We start from the raw sequence: 16,283 nt of genomic DNA on the forward strand, positions 1-16,283 counted from the left end.
CAGTAATCTACCCTGGAAACACAGTGTATGTAACTGCATTTGTTCTGGGTCAACTCGATCCAATCTGGCCCAACCATGGCCTCACTCTGTATTTGGGAACTAGAGGACAGGGCAATACCCTTTAACTGAGGGCACCTAAGGGGAATTTTAGGCTAGATGTTATATGAAAGGGAACCAGGGAAACACTGTGCTCTGACTTATCAGGGGATAAAAGGTGAATATAACTAGGATTTTTATCGGTAGATTATCTCAGCATCTCTTGATCTCTCACCCAGACTGTATTCAGCCTGCCCTTCTTTACAATCCTTTAGTATTTTGCCTATGTTTCACAGAGCCTACACCCATCAAGGATTAGTTGGGTCTAAAAAAATATCAATTCCCTACAGTGCAGGCCCAAGAGCACCCCCTTGAAATTCTGGCTTCTCAAGAAGATAGGAGGTTCTTGTCTATAGAGACAAGGTTCTTATCTAACTTGTTTGTCTTTGCAAGATCTCACCTGATAGCAACACGGGGTAGGTGTACTCTATGCCCTGTTTTGTTGGTGTGTTTTATCTGCTTGGTGATGAGAAGATGCTATTTGATCTGATAAACTGTTAGCAGGAATTTTACAGTAGGATCTATGAGATCAGGTTCTTGTCCCTGGCACTTTATGGCAATGGGGGTTCAAGAACACCTCTGATGATCTGATTCAGAGGGGAGCAAATATGTTTTTTGGAGATGTTACTTGATGGAGACTCAGGGGCCAGTTGTAGTTGAGGATTATATAATTATAGATTATAATCTGATCCCCTGGAGTTGGGCAGCACAGTGGCCCTGAGTTTGTTGCCAACTATAAAAAGCTGAATCAAAGTTTGGGCTACGATACAGTGTTGAGATAATAGGTAGTTATAGTCTTCCTGTAGTCAATACTGACAAGACTACATGTGGAATACTGAGCTCAATGCTTAGTGCCAGAGTTAAAAAGATATTAATACATTACATGTGTCCATATGAGGGGGGTCCAGATGAAATGTATGAAGATCATGATGTATGAGAAAGGCTGAAGGGGATCTGGGAGGATATAACTAAGAGGACACACACTAGCAGGAGAGGAACTATGAACATCAATAGTTAGGTCAGCACTGACCTCCGTGATGACAAAGATAATGATACTTTTTTTTTTTTCAGTATGTGGGCCTCTCACTGTTTTGGCCTCTCCCGTTGTGGAGCACAGGCTCCGGACGTGCAGGCCCAGCGGCCATGGCTCACGGGCCCAGCCGCTCCGCGGCATGTGGGATCCTCCGGGACCGGGGCACGAACCCGTGTCCCCCGCATCGGCAGGCGGACTCTCAACCACTGCGCCACCAGGAAAGCCCTAATGATACTTTTATATCTCCCTCCTCAGTCTCTCTTTGGCATTTAACACACTTGCTCATTCTCTTCTTAAAATTCCCTCCTTCTTTGCTTCACTGATATTAATTGTACTAGTTCTGTAGATGGTAAAATTGAATTCGAAGTGCAAAAGACTTGTCTGTGGAAATACCTGGAAGGATGAAGAAGAATGACGGAGTAAGCGGGACGAGTCTCAGACTGCAGAGCAGCTCTGAGAAAGGCTCAGTGAGGCCACTGAGGAGCTCAGAGCAATGACTGCTCATTAGACGATACGGCATTACATATTCTCCCATCTTGTCTCCAGTCTTGCCATCTGCCTTCAATTCATTCTCCACCTGCAGCTAGCAGAACGTTTCTAAGGCACAAGTAAGATCATGCCACTCCTGTGCTGCTAACCCATCAATAGCCCCCTTGTGTTCTCAAAAATCCAAATTATTTAACACAATTTACATGCCCCTTAATGTACTGGTCCCCGTTTACCACTCTAGCCTCATCTGTTATTCACCCCAAACAGAACTACTTTCACTTCTTTGAATGTAAACTTTCTACCCTCAGTATGGAATATACCTTCTTGCCTGGCTAATTCTCTAACTTGTCTTTTAAGTCTCAGCTTAGAGTTTCCTTCCTCTGCGAAGACTTCCATAACCTGCAAAGACTAGATTCGTTGCCCTCTTATGTGATCCCGGAAACTACATAATAAAGGGCAGGTGGAATCTTGGTTGTGCATCTACAGAAGGCAGTGAAATATCACTTGGGTGCTAAATATTGGAAATGTAATAAAAGGGACAATGTTTATATATCAGGACTTCTCTCAGGGAATATACTATATTAAATAGAAAGGAATTCTATGATAAATAGTTTGGTGTGGGTGATAGTTTTCCAAAGGGACATGATAGGCAAACATTTTCAATCTAGTCACTACCTTCACCCCCTAGCCCAACCCTAGGCATATGGAAATGTTGATGTCAGTATGGCTGGGAGCAGTACTGATGGCGGGGCAGGGATGTTATAATGCTTGGGGACAGTCCCATGCAAGCAAGGACTACCCAAAATGCTAATGAAACCTCCACTGAGAAACACTGTGCTAGGACGTATGCAAGTCTGGAAGCAGAGCTGAATTGCTCAGAATAACAGAGAGGAAGCTGAGAGCTGACACCTGAGGACTTCCATCTCCACCCACTCCCCATGCAGGGTTCCACCTCATCTGTAAATAAATGTCGAGTACATGCTTTCAAAAATATCCATTTACTATCTTAAAAAAATTAAGAAATTCATTTAAAGAAATTAAAAATATATATATAGGTTGAAAAAGAACCAAATTATTAGCCCAAGTGGCATCTAGTATCTTCTTCTTGCTTTGCTTCTCTGCACCTCAGTACTTATCTCACTGTCAAGAAATTATATGAGAACTTGTCTGTAGCCCCAACTTGAGTTCAGGGACCTACTGCATTGCCAGAACCTAATATATGTTTGGCACCTAACAGATGTTCAAGAAACATTTCTGAACTATGGCTCTCCAAATTTAAAAATTAGCCCCAAAATTTTTTCTAAGTTTCTACCCTAATTTTTATTAGTGATAAATGTAAAATTCATCACTTATTTCACATTTCTATTTGAGCACCTCTAATTTAACAGATACAAAACAGAATCATCTATTTTGATCCAGTGTTATAACTCTCCCCCAAATAACCCCAGTTCCTCTTATTATAGCAAATGCTATTACCTTTTTGGGATCTTCCCAATTGTCTGAGCCAGAAACCTGCTTGTCATCCATGTCACTGTCCGCTTCCTCACCATCCAATTATTTCCTAGTTTCCTTCCCTTTTTTCCATCCTAGGCCTCCCTGGCCTTAATTCAAGGTCTCTTATGTTATTGCATTTGCTTCCTAAATCGTATCTCCATCCCCATCCTCATAACTGTCAGCCTTTAAAACATTCTAAAATGTACTCAAAATAACAGTAATTAATACTTTGTGGGATTACTGTGGTGCCAGGTACCGCTGACTTTTACAGGTATTTTCTTTTCGACTCTTCATAATAGCCCCAGTTTGAAATAACTTCCCAAGGTTGTTCAGTAAGGAGACAGAGACAAGATCTGAACCCAGGTAGCCAGGCTCAGAACTGTGTTAGGCTAGGTTATATAACCTCCTGGAACTTTCTGCCATATTGTTTCACAGACATGTCTGAGTCTGATTCTCCTTCCCTGGCAGATGTAATGAGTTTTTTCTGAGTGAAGTCTGGCTCAGTATTCCTTTCCCAGAGCTGGTGGTATACTGAAAATGTGAATGGTGGCTATATGGTCAATAAACCAAAGAAGTGGATCCAGTGGGTTATTAGACAAGAGGTCCTGAAGATGAAACTGAAAGCTGGGGTGAAGACCAAGGAATTTTTAAGCCACAGATGCACGAAGGATGGGCTAACAGAAAGGTGGTCTGGATATGGTGGCAACTGCTACTGTCCATCTTAGCCTTACGTGCTCCCTACTGTGTGATGCTTATGTGGCTGGATGCTTTAAGGACCTGGGGCTAAGTGGTCAGCCTGGAGTATACCACCTCCCCTGTTTGTCTGGCAAATTCTGACATAGTTTTCAAATTTTACTTTAGCATCATTCCTACATCTTCCTGTCTACATTTAGGTCCCTCCTTTGTTTTTCTTACACTGTTTTATGAGACTGCAAATTCCTTGAGGTCAGGCACCCTGGTTTTTCTTCTTTGTACTCTACACCACTAGAATCTAATAATCACTGACTCCAATTGAGTAACAGGGAGGCAGATTTTGGCTTAGCATAATAGAAATTTTTTAAAGTATACTTTAACTACAGACTAGTGGCTAAGAGCTTGGCCTTTGTGTCTTACTACCTCTATTCAAATTTCAGCTTTCTGTATTACCTTGAGTAGCTTAAAATGTCTGTGCCTCAAAAAATGGAGATAATAATATCTATGTCATCAAGTTGTTGTGAGAATTAAATGAGATAATACATGGAAAGTACTTGGCTCAGTTCCTGGCACCCTGTAAGCACTTGGTAATTTTAGATATTTTTTTATTATTGTTATGATTATTCACTAGCACTATCTTATACTGAACCAGGGTACTTCGGAAGCAGTGAGTTCCCTTTTACTGAAGGTATTCAAGCAGCAGTAAATCCAGGAGAGATGCTGTAGAAGCAGTTTAGGACTTCTAAGGATGCTTCTAATCATAGAAGAGGGAAGTTATTTCTCTGATTCAAAGAAAGTGTGATCATTAGTGTTACTTCTAGTGAAGCTGAGGAGTGTTACAATAGAAAAAAAGACATCAGATTTGGCTGTATGTATGTATTACCAACAGCAAAATATTTTATTCTTTGTTGATTACAAAAGCCCTTTTATTTATGTTGTAACCCATACGGCAAATCAGGCCCTTACATGCAAATCCATGTCTTTTCAAAAGGACTAGCTTGGCCTTGCCAAAATGGAACAAACAAAACTTTAAAGACTGTTTCAGCCCTACTGAAATGTCTTTTCCCTTTGAAAGAAGTCTATTAGTGATGCAAATGCAAAGTTATCTGCACAGAAGATAATCCTCGCAAACAAAACAGTGAAACCATTAGAACGTTCTTGTGCAGCATTCAATCCTGAGAATTTGGCTTTCCAGCATTAAAAAGGCAGAAAAAGAGAGCAGAACTAGTTCCTATTTGAGATCGTTTATTAGGTCTGCTTATCTGAACCCTGGGCTAATTATCCTCATGTTTGGCTTAAGGAGGCCAAACAATTCTCCAAAAGTGGACAGGCTGAAGGAAGGCTTGCCTCTGGGCAAGTGCCTTAAACAGGCAAAAAACAGGGTCCTTAGCCATGGAATAATATTTATAGTCAGGAGTTTAATTCTCAAGATACCAGAGTCTTTTAAGGTTGATCCATCTAGAAGAAACCCAATGATAAGCATTCATAGGGCAGCAGTGTAAGTAATATGCTCCTAGTACTGATGCTTTAAAATAATTAAAAACTAGATAATTGAAAGTCTACTTGTATAGGTGAAGAGATGGTCATTTTCCAACATCTTTTAGTCAACAGATAGGGCAAACAACTTCTTTGAGAATTTAGTAAACATGCAATCTTACTGTAGGCAAAGAGATGGAAAAGATAAAAATGTACGAGGCAGTTAACTGTAAATAGTTCGCTTGACTATTATTTGATTATACTTATTTTATATAAGTATAAAGACCTAGTTTTTCGGGGAGCCACGAGGCCTTAGGGAATATTAACGGTCAGAAGGTGTGGTGCCTAAGGGTACTAGGAAACAGCTTCTGAAGCAAAACTCCAAAGCGGTATTGCCGAAGTGGCCATCACCTACCTACTTGATTAAAGCTTTTGGAAATGCCTACTGGGCAGTTTATTGAAAACAGAAAATTAGCCCTCCATACCCACAGGCTTTCCTGGACAGATAATAAGAGTTGAAGCTGGTGTCCACAAGGCTTGCAATCTGGGTCTGAAGCAGGGTGGGGCTTTGGATAGTTAAGCTGTAGAGCTTGCGGACCATCACAGGTTGACATTTCAGGTATGGGAATGGATCTCGTCCACGCTCCACCCTTCACCCCCACCCCACCTCTCCTTTGCAAGGTTGCTAGACAGCTTGCTGGTCCCCTCCCCCGTCTTTGATAATACAGACGCCTCTGGTGAAGGTCAAGCACTGCTTTAGTTCTGGCCTCTGGCTGCCTCCCACGCCCTCCACGCGGAAGGGCTGGCGGCCGTTTGCCGTGTTTTTCCTCCAGAGTTTCCCACGGCCTACCCACTCCACACGCCTCCCTGGCCGCCCTCCTGACCTGTCCTTTTTTGCACCCTGTCAGGTCAACTCAAAGGGCCCGAGTGTCAGGGGTCGCAGAAAGCACAGCTCACTTTTTTCAGGGGATTTCCTCAGGACGACAACCCCTTCCCCGCAATCCCAGAAAGTCTGTGGGACTCGACTGTGTCCTATGTATAGTTGCTTCTAAAAAAAAACTTCGGGACACGGGCCGTCTTGCAAATTAAAACTATACTACCTGCTTAGGATGGGGACCTGATGCGGCGACGTCAGACTTTGTCGCTGGGTAAATGAGAAGCGAATAGGAGCTCCTTTCTGCCTGCCCCCCCTCCGCGGTCCCGGGGGGCAGGCGAGCCTTTTCTGGCACGGCACAGCGGCGGTCGCGCGCGGGCCCCCCGCGCGGGGAAGCCGCGGCCCTTTTGGCCGAATAGGGCCCGGGAACCGGGCCTCACCAGGCAAGCGCGGGGAGCCGGAGCGCGCGCGGAGAGGGCCGCGCGCGGGGCCAGGGAGCGCTCCCTCCGGGCTCGCGGCTGCGCAGTCGGGCGGGAGCCGGGAAAGGGGAGGAGGGTGGAGGAGCCGGAGTAAGGGGAGGGCGAGGAGCGGCGAAGGCGGAAGCCATGTTGGAGTTTCACCCCGAGCGAGGGGCTGCGAGCGTCCTCGGCTCCGTGTGGGTGTGACCCGGGTTCGGCGCCGCGGCGGGCTGCGGGGGGCGGGGACGGTTAGGCCGGTCGTCGTCGTCCGCGGCGGCGGCCGCAGCGTGGAGCCGGGCGATTGTGACCGCCGGGGGAGCAGGGGGCCCGCCGCGGCTCCCACTCTCCGTGTGGCCCCCTGAGCGCCCCCCCTCCCCTGCCCGGGAGGGAGGCTGGGGGCACCCGGGGCCCGCCATGAACCCCTGCTTCGATCTGTCCCGCCGGAACCCTCAGGAGGACTTCGAGCTGATTCAGCGCATCGGCAGCGGCACCTACGGCGACGTCTACAAGGTGAGGGCGAGGGGCCGCGCGCCGCTGAGGCCGTGGGGCGCTGACCCGCCGCGGGGAGGGCGAGGGGCGCCGGCGAGTCGGGGCGCCCGAGTCCGCGCTGCCTGTCGGCGGCAGACGCTGGCGCCCGGGAGCGGTGGGCGAGGAGGAGCGGCGGGTGCCCAGGGCTCCGCGACCGTGCAGAGAACAAAGGGCCAAACGTTTAATCCCGAGACCCCCGGGTCCTTACCTGAGCCTCCCCCGGACGCGCATTTCCCGGGAAGCGCTGAACGGCGGCGGCAACTCCGCTCCTCACCGCGCGGAGAGGGTCTGCGCGTTTGTTGCATTGGCAGGGTCAGTGCGACGAGCCGGACAGCAGGGGTTTGGCTTATGTCAAACCTGCATGCTCTCCACGGACCTGGGATTGTTCGCGGTGGGTTGGCAACTGCTGCCCACCAGGCCCGGCGATAGTCATTTCACTGGGCAGCGTCCATCGACAGCCCCTCAACCTTAAGCCTCCTAGCATCCGCATACCAGTTTCTTTTAATTTTCCAAGTAATGACTTTCTTTTGTAAAAGAGATCTGGTTAGCATGACTTCTTTCTTCCTTCCTCCCTTCCTCCCTTTCTCCCTTTCTTTTCTTTCTTTCTTTCCCTCCCTTCCCTCCCTTCTTCTTTTTTTCTTTCGAAAGAGCAACTTTTTCTCCAACTCGAATTGGACCGTGATGCCTTATTAAACTTGTTTTTGTCAGTGACACATAGGATTCAGCTTTTTAATATATATATACATATAAGTGAATTGAATATTTAGGAAAGGTACTGGTTTGGCAAGGTTAGAATTCAAAGCCCATTAGTAGCATAGCATTCCTGTTGTAGAGGGACCACTTCTAAATGTGGCAGATAAATCATGCTCCTCTGGCCAGCTCAACTCTTGGCCTCACAGAGACTGCCAAGAAGAGCAGGCCTGTGCCAAATGTGGCAGCAGTCTTGATTTGGTTGTGTATCTTCTTACTGGTAACTGAAGTGGAACTCCGCCTGTTTCACATAACACCTGAGGATGCACAAAGAAACTTAACTTTACTTTGGAAAGTTAAGTCTTAACTTTATTTTGCCCACCTCTAAGCAGTAGGTTTTTACTTTTACCTCACTTGTAATGCATATGGTAACTTAGATATTTAATACAGGGCAGCCAGTATTCTGCATTAGTCTTGTTTTGTGGATGATTTGCTTTCCATCATCAGTTATATCACCACTTTTCTCCATAGACAACACAGGTGTACATGTTGTCACCTCTGTGACACACCTGCTGTGTATAAGGTACTGTGTATCTATCTAAGCACTTGGGTTGTAGCGCTAAAAGAGAGACATGTTCCCAAGTCTTACTTGTTTATATTTTTTGGACAAGAACAACATTAAACAACCATTTAAATAGTTATTTTATTGAGTTTTCTTTCGTGCTGCCGAGAGGAGAGGAGAGGAGAGGATTAAGATTAGGGTTAGGAGAGCGTATAACAGGAGGACTTCATCTCCGCTGGGGAGTCAGAGGCAATGGGGAGAGGGAATTACGCCAGATAGAGGAAGCATGATCTGTGCAGGCTTGGAGGCCCCAAAGAACAGGGTGAGGATTTGAAAGAAGGCCTATGTGGCCTCAGTAGCTGGAGAGGGAGGATGACCCTAGATCATGCAGGCCTCTTTGGTCTTGTAAGGAGATGGGACTTCTCTTTAGGACAATAAGGAACCATTGCAGGGTTTTAAGTAGGAGAGTGAAATTAGACTTGGATTTGTACAAGCTTTCAAGCTTTACCTACTGCAGTGTGGGGAGTGGAGATGGGGGGGCAGAGGTAAAGAGCAGTTAGGAGGCCACTGTAAGCATATCCATTACGGTATTGTGCTTGGAATTTGTAGTGATTGTGAAAGTTGAAGTGAGTGAATCCAGGTAGCTTAGAGTTGGTTAAGGGAGTCTGGTTAGGGCTTCCCTGATGGCACAATGGTTAAGAATCCACCTGCCAATGCAGGGGACACAGGTTCAAGCCCTGGTCTGGGAAGATCCCACATGCTGGGGAGCACCTAAGCCCATGTGCCACAACTACTAAGCCTGCGCTCTAGAACCCGTGAGCCACAACTGCTGAGCCCGCGCGCCACAACTACTGAAGCCCGCATGCCTAGAGCCCATGCTCCTCAACAAGAGAAGCCACCGCAATGCGAAGCCTGTGCACCACAACAAAGAGTAGCCCCCGCTCACCACAACTAGAGAAAGCCTGCGCACAGCAACGAAGACCCAACACAGCCACAGAATAATAATAATAAATAAATAAATAAATATTTTAAAAAGGGAGTCTGGTTATATTGAGATGAAAAGTTAACTGAAACTTTGCTAATGTGTCAGGCTTAGGTGGCAGTGTAGACAGTAAGTTCTTTTTCAGTTCTTTACAAGAATAATTGGCCATGTATTTACTATATTTAGAAAAAACAGCTGGTAGTTAAGCCACATGATTAAAACGTAAAAAAGTTAAGGCCTGTAATTTCCTTAGGACATCTAAGTGCAGTGCAGGTATAAGTTGATTAATCTTGTCATCTGTTTAAAATAATGATAATGGAAACTAACATTTATAGAGTGCTTATTATTTGCCAGGCACTGCTCAAAGACTTCTCCATGTATTACCTCAATCCTTACAATAGCCCAATGAAAGAGATGCTGTTATTAACTCCATTTTGCATCAGAAGAAACTAAGGCACAGGGAAGTTACAGTAACTTGCCAAAGTTCGTAGGTGGCAAAGCCAAAATGTGAACCAGTTTGCTCTAGCTACTGTGTCCTTAACCAGCATATGGGCAGATAATGTATTATCAAATTTCCAGTGGAGAAACGGAGGTATGCACTTAGTTTAGCATGTTAGTTGCAGCCACACTCCGAGTTAGAGTGGATCTTTAGGTAGTAGTTAGAATACCTAACTCCTGCTGTGCAGCCAGGCCTCACTGTTTTTGTAGAGTCTGCCAAGTGGACATCAGATAATAGATACTTGATCCCTGCCTGCCAGACCCTTCTAATATCAGGGGCCCAAAGCAGAGAAACTCTGTGTGGTTTTTGGCATCATATCCCGTTTGCTGAATGACCCAAAGCTTAAACTATTTGTATTTTTGTCTGTATATAGTCATATTCATGCTATAAAGATAACAGATTTTTTTGTATTTTGCTGTTTTCGATTTTCATTATTTTTACAAATGGTGTTGATTAGAGAGTAGTGCCTTAAAGAATTTTTTTCAAAAGCCGGTATATATAATTTGCTCCTTAATTTGTCAGTATTTAGGTGCTAAAAATGGAATGATCCAATTAAGTAAGTAAGTTAGAGGCCTAATTATTTACAGTCATTCTTAGAAGGTTGGTGTTTTAAGGGATTTTTATTTTGAAAACTATATCCTATGCAGTGTAATAATATGCTTATTATATTTAAGGTGGCATGGTTTAGTTAAAAAGTACTGAGCTAGGATGTGGAAGATCTAGAATTTATTAGCTCTTTGGCCTTATAAAATCACTTAGCCTCTCAGAGCTGTTTTGTCGTGAAGATATTATTACCATCATATGCCCTTCTGTTTATGGTGTTGACTTGTTTCACTCAACAAATACGTTTTAATTTTTTTGAGGCCAAAAAAATGCAAATATACATTTCCTCTGCACTGTCTTAAAGTACATGAAAATATAGTTTAAAAAGAAAAGGATTACATACTTTTAAATGTGCTGTAACTCTGGGCTTTGTCTGTCAGATGAAGTATCTGTAGCAGGAGTTACTCAGGGACTTGGGAGTTGACAGCTAGAAAGGGCTCTGGTTGAGCCGCAGGGGGCCCACGAAACCCTTGGAAATTTATAGGCTTAGTGTTGTATGTGTGTGTGTTTTTCTGGAGAGATGGCTTTTGGTATTCATTACATTCTCAAAGAGTTCCATGATCCCAAAAAAGAAGAGAATGAATGATCTATAGGTGTGTCACTTGAAAGCGATTACTTGGAGAAGCTTGGAGAAGTTAGGTCTTTGTATACCATATCACATTATCAACATTTATCAACATTAGTATGATTTTCACATGCATTATGCTCTTTTTTTCTCAGGCAGTTTTCCAGTTTAATTTGTATTATTCCTACCCTTAGAGTCTTCATTTACGGATGTTTTTCTAGATTTATTGCTAGAGAGACGATACTAAAGCTAGAGGTAGGGTAAGGCAGGGTTGTTTTGAAATACTGGTCTTCATGTGTTTCTCAGGGAGTATCTCATCTGGTCTTGTGGTGTTAGCTTTGTCCCTGTGAATGACTCCCAGATGCCTCCAGCTTGTGCCCTCTGAGTTCTAGCCCATTATCTCCAGCTGACAAATGGAGACAAGGTCAAAAGCCCCAGTAGTGTCAGTTTGTTAAGGCTTGAAGCCTTGGAATCATCTTTTACTTCCAGACTGGACTTCATAAGCATTTTCCAAACTGTGACCAGGGGGCTTCCCCGGCAGTCCAGTGGTTAGAACTCTGCACTTCCACTGCCGGGGGCACGGGTTCGATCCCTGGTCGGGGAACTAAGAAGATCCTGCATGCTGTGGGATGCAGCCAAACAAGCAAACAAAAAACTGTGGCCAGGATGCTCCAGGGAAAGCAGTACTATGAGTGTATCAGAGACCGAGAAGTCCTATGGTAAAGAAACCTGGTAAACTGCTTAACCCAGCAAACTCCAAAGTTACTTGATGATGGGATTCTTCTCTGTAATACCGATTGCTTGTCCTTAGAACTGGTGTCTTGCAGAACATGCTTTGGAAATGTTGATATTGATTTTTTCTATGTGTGTTTGGAAGCCATTCCCTCTGAAGCAGAGGCTGTAATGTGGCTAAGCTCCAAGGTAGCACTCACATGGTGATCTATGTAGAGAGACTCTGAAAGCTGACAGGAGAAAAATTGAAGGTTGGACAGTGAAATCAGGAAATTAATTGGTATGTTCAAGTATTTAGTGAATTATGTGTTGACTTGTTTGTAACTCTGCATGTCTCATGGTATTCCGATTAATATAATCAAACACTAATTCTTTCATTATAGTCAGGATTTATAAGAACTTTTCTGGAAAACTCAGTTCTGAAACCTCACCTCCTATGAGGGACATGAAGACCTTAAGCATTTAGAAAAGAACAGCTGAAGGAAAATAAAACATGTGTATCCGGATTATGCCCATATTTACTTTCATGGAGGACAAAGTCTAGAGGGACCAGAGGAAGTGGTCCTAACTTCAGAATGATTGAGTATTTAAGGTAAATTAAGGTAGAGTTTTCTCGTATCAGTAGTTATTTTAGGTGGAAAATGACAGTGGAACAGATTGTGGGATAATTTCTATAGATACAAACAGCTTACCTGACTTTGATATGGATCTGATTCCCTAAAGGAGGTACTTACCTCCAAGATTTGATTTGTATGTATATTTACTTGTGAAACAACATCTAATTATTTTGTATTGAGAGTGAGTAGTTAGTCATTCTCTCATGAGAGTCCGTTTAACATTCATCCTACACTGAATAGCTGTAATATGAAAGGAAAGGTCCTAGGGACTGTGCGTGGAGTAGGAAAAATGACAAGACTTGGTACTTTATTTACAGGGACATAAATTGTAAACCTACTTTTAGCTATCATAGTTTGAGATCAAAACTGTGTTGATTTCCTCTTTTCTAGCACATTAAATCTCTTACTGGCTGAGAGATTGTCTTGACACTCCATAATCTAGACAACCGACTTCTCTATAGTACAGCACAGTGATTTTTTTTTAACATCTTTATTGCAGTATAATTGCTTTACAGTGGTGTGTTAGTTTCTGCTTTATAACAAAGTAAATCACGTATACATATACATATATCCCCATATCTCCTCCCTCTTGAGTCTCCCTCTCACCCTCCCTATCCCACCGCTCTAAGGTGGTCACAGAGCACGGAGCTGATCTCCCTGTGCTATGCGGCTGCTTCCCAGTAGCTATCTATTTTACATTTGGTAGTATATATTCAGCAGTGTGATTTTAAGAGCAGGTTCTGGAGGCAGACTGCCTAGTTTCACCACCCACTAGCCAATTACCTAATCCTTCTCTCTGTGCCTCCGTTTCCTCAGTTGTAAAATGGAGATGCTTAGAAAAGTACTTGGGGGACGTCCAGTGGGTAAGACTCTGCACTACCAATGCAGCGGGCTTGGGTTTGATCCCTGGTCAGAGAACTACATCCTGCACGCGTGCTGCAACTAAGAGTCTGCATGCTGCAACTAAGAAGCCCACGTGCCACAACTAAGACCTGGCACAGCCAAAATAAATAAATAAATATTTTTTAAAAAGTACTTGGGACAGTGCCTGTCACATAATACTCAGTAATTGTTAATTGTCGGTAATACTGTTTATTATTATGTATTTCTCCTGCTCCTGTCTTCCTAACCTACTCTGCTCCTCGTGCTGCTGCCTCAGTGGTTTTACACTTGCTGTCTGTGCTCATAACCCCGCCCCCCCAATATCTGTATGGTTTGTTTCTTCATTTCCCTCAGGTCTCAGCTCAAATGTCACCTTTTAATGTGCCTGTTCCTTATCATCCTATAAAAAACAGCTCCTCCCCACTTCTGTCTTTACCAGGGATGGATCCAGATTTTGTAGGCCCTGAACTTTATACAGTAATTTGGGTACCCTCATTGAGAAAACAAATAAATTAGAATAAAAAGTTTGGTGTGAAAGTGAATAATTATTTGGAGTTAGAAAAGATGTCCCAACAAAATGCTGTAACCTTAGAGTCAGGTCCCTTTCTTCTGAGGCCTCTTTAGGCATTTGATCAAAAATGCTATCATGTAGTGCTTCCACTGGGCTTCTCTTCCCCACCAGAAACATTCTACGTGTCCCAGTAACTTTCAGCACTCATAGAGGCCCCGGGGAAGTGAGGAGGCCTGAACTGTAAGTTTTATTAGCTTTATAGAAAATTCAGCTTTGCCTCTTACTCTCCCTAATTTTCACTGTGGCATGTATCACCTTACATTTATTTGTTTATTGCCTTTCTTTTCCCACTAGAGTGTAAGTCCGGGAAGCTGGTGGTTTTGTTTTGTTCATGGCTGTATCCCCAGAACATAGAAAAGTGCCTAACACATATTTAGACTCTCAGTAAATATTTGTGGAATAAATGAATGAACTGGCATGAGAGGAACAAACCATGTGCTACTACCTAAGTTTAGAGGAAGGAGATCATTATTTCTGGTTGGGAGAAATCATAGCAGGTTTTAAAGTGGAGATGACATTGGGCTTGACCTAGATCTCTGGCCATAGTGGGTATAGAATGAATTAAACATTGTGGTTTATTATTAGGCCTAAGCTAAATCAGTAGGTTTAATGTATCTTTTGCATAATAAGCAATGTTCATAACTTACACGCATATGAGAATACTCTGTCATTTTAAAGTAAAGACATTTAGTGACTAGTGAATATATATAGCTATTACATACTGGTTTTTGTTTTTGGAAAATATGATTAAATTGGACTTCTAATCAGGAAGAGGACTTTGTTCACCAATACCAAAAGGCCTTAGATTTGAGAGGTGAAATCATGTTTGTTTTCCACTTCTGTTTTTTACAGTGTTTTTGGTTCTGGAAGATGCCATGTTTCAGAGTTCCAGTTGCCTTGACCTGAGATTTTAGGTTTGGATTCCTAATGTGACAGTGTATCACCTCCCTTAGTCCTTAAAGTCTACTGGAAAAATCTTAGATTTGACCGTAAATTTAGGTATGTCCAAAGAAGACATTTATTTAGTTTGTTTAAACTCTTCTTAGAAACTTGAGATGGTAAGAACATTCTTTCTGTATAAATCATCCACCTTCTGCTCAAAGAATCTTCTCTTCATTGCCTATAAACTAAAGTACACACCTTTTTTTTTTTAAAATTGAAGTATAGTTTCTGTACAATATTATGTAAGTTACAGGTATACAATATAGTGATTCAAAATTTTTAAAGCTTATACTCCATTGGTAGTTTAAGCCTGACATTCAAATTCAAGGCATTGTCCTTTTTGCTCTCTGGGCCCTTACGATGAGAAAGTTTAGATTGGAGGAGGCAGAGAGAGAGGAGGAAAGCAGAGGAGGGAATAGGGGCTGGGGGTGCTTTCCAGGTGAGCATTTAACCACAGGAGTAAAGGGTTAGAGACTGAAAGGGAGGATTAAGTAACATGGAGACTTGTGTTGGGGAGCATAGAGAAGTAAAATTTGCTAGATAAGGCAGGGCCAATTTATAAAGTTCTTGAAAGCCAGGTAAAATTGTATAGATAGGAAGTGACAGGATGTTGGGAACACTAAGGCTTTTGTGCAAGAAGTAATAATGTTGAAAGTGCCCAGGATTATTCTGGCAATCGTAATGAGAATGGATCAGAGAGGAGGGACAGAAATATCTGTAAAATAGAGTCTGTTTCAGAATCCTTTTGTACTCTTAAAAATTATTGAGAACACCAAAGTTGTTTATGTTAATTATATCTATTGCTATTGACTATATTAGCAATTATACCTGAGAAATTTTTTAAAATATTAATTTATTAACAAGAAAAATTAACCTATTACATGTTAACATAAATGACATTTTCATGAAAAATAACTATTTTCCAAACAAAAATTGAATGAAGGGAGTGGGATTGTTGTACATTTTGCAAATGTCTTTAACATTTGGTTAAATAGAAGACAGCTGTTTCTCAGATGTGTTTCTTCATTCATCCTATTGGGATATTTTGTTTCGGTTGACATGTGAAGAAAATCTGGTATCTCACATGTATTTATTTGGAAAAGGAGAATATTTTAATAGCCTTTTCAGGTAATTGTGGGTATTTTCCTCTTCTACATCTCCACAACTTGACAATTAAAAGTTAGTTGCAGGGCTTCCCTGGTGGCACAGTGGTTGAGAGTCCGCCTGCCGATGCAGGGGACACGGGTTCGTGCCTCGGTCCGGGAAGGTCCCACATGCCACGGAGTGGCTAGGCCCGTGAGCCATGGCTGCTGAGCCTGCACATCTGGAGCCTGTGCTCTGCAATGGGAGGGGCCACAACAGTGAGAGACCCGTGTACTACAAAAAAAAAAAAAAAAGTTAGTTGCAGAGAGAAGATGGCGGAAGAGTAAAAGAGAGAAGATGGCCAAAGAGTAAGATGTGAAGATCACCTTCCTCCCCACAGATACATCAGAAATA

The 16,283-nt window shown here is 43.1% G+C and overlaps 1 protein-coding gene across 2 annotated transcripts in view; it reads left to right on the forward strand.

Moving 5' to 3' along the window:
* The first annotated feature begins 7,015 nt into the window (after positions 1-7,015).
* MAP4K3 (mitogen-activated protein kinase kinase kinase kinase 3) overlaps positions 7,016-16,283 on the forward strand; it is a 188,631-nt gene continuing 179,363 nt past the window's right edge. The window contains exon 1 of one of the 2 annotated variants that reach the window (XM_065891565.1): positions 7,016-7,123. In XM_065891565.1, the coding sequence (XP_065747637.1) occupies positions 7,028-7,123 (96 nt within the window). In that variant the 5' untranslated portion in view covers positions 7,016-7,027. The remainder of the gene's footprint in view (positions 7,124-16,283) is intronic. The other variant, XM_065891566.1, reaches the window with a different exon arrangement.

The sequence above is a fragment of the Phocoena phocoena genome, chromosome 14 (assembly GCF_963924675.1).
Source record: "Phocoena phocoena chromosome 14, mPhoPho1.1, whole genome shotgun sequence".
NCBI lineage: Eukaryota > Metazoa > Chordata > Mammalia > Artiodactyla > Phocoenidae > Phocoena > Phocoena phocoena.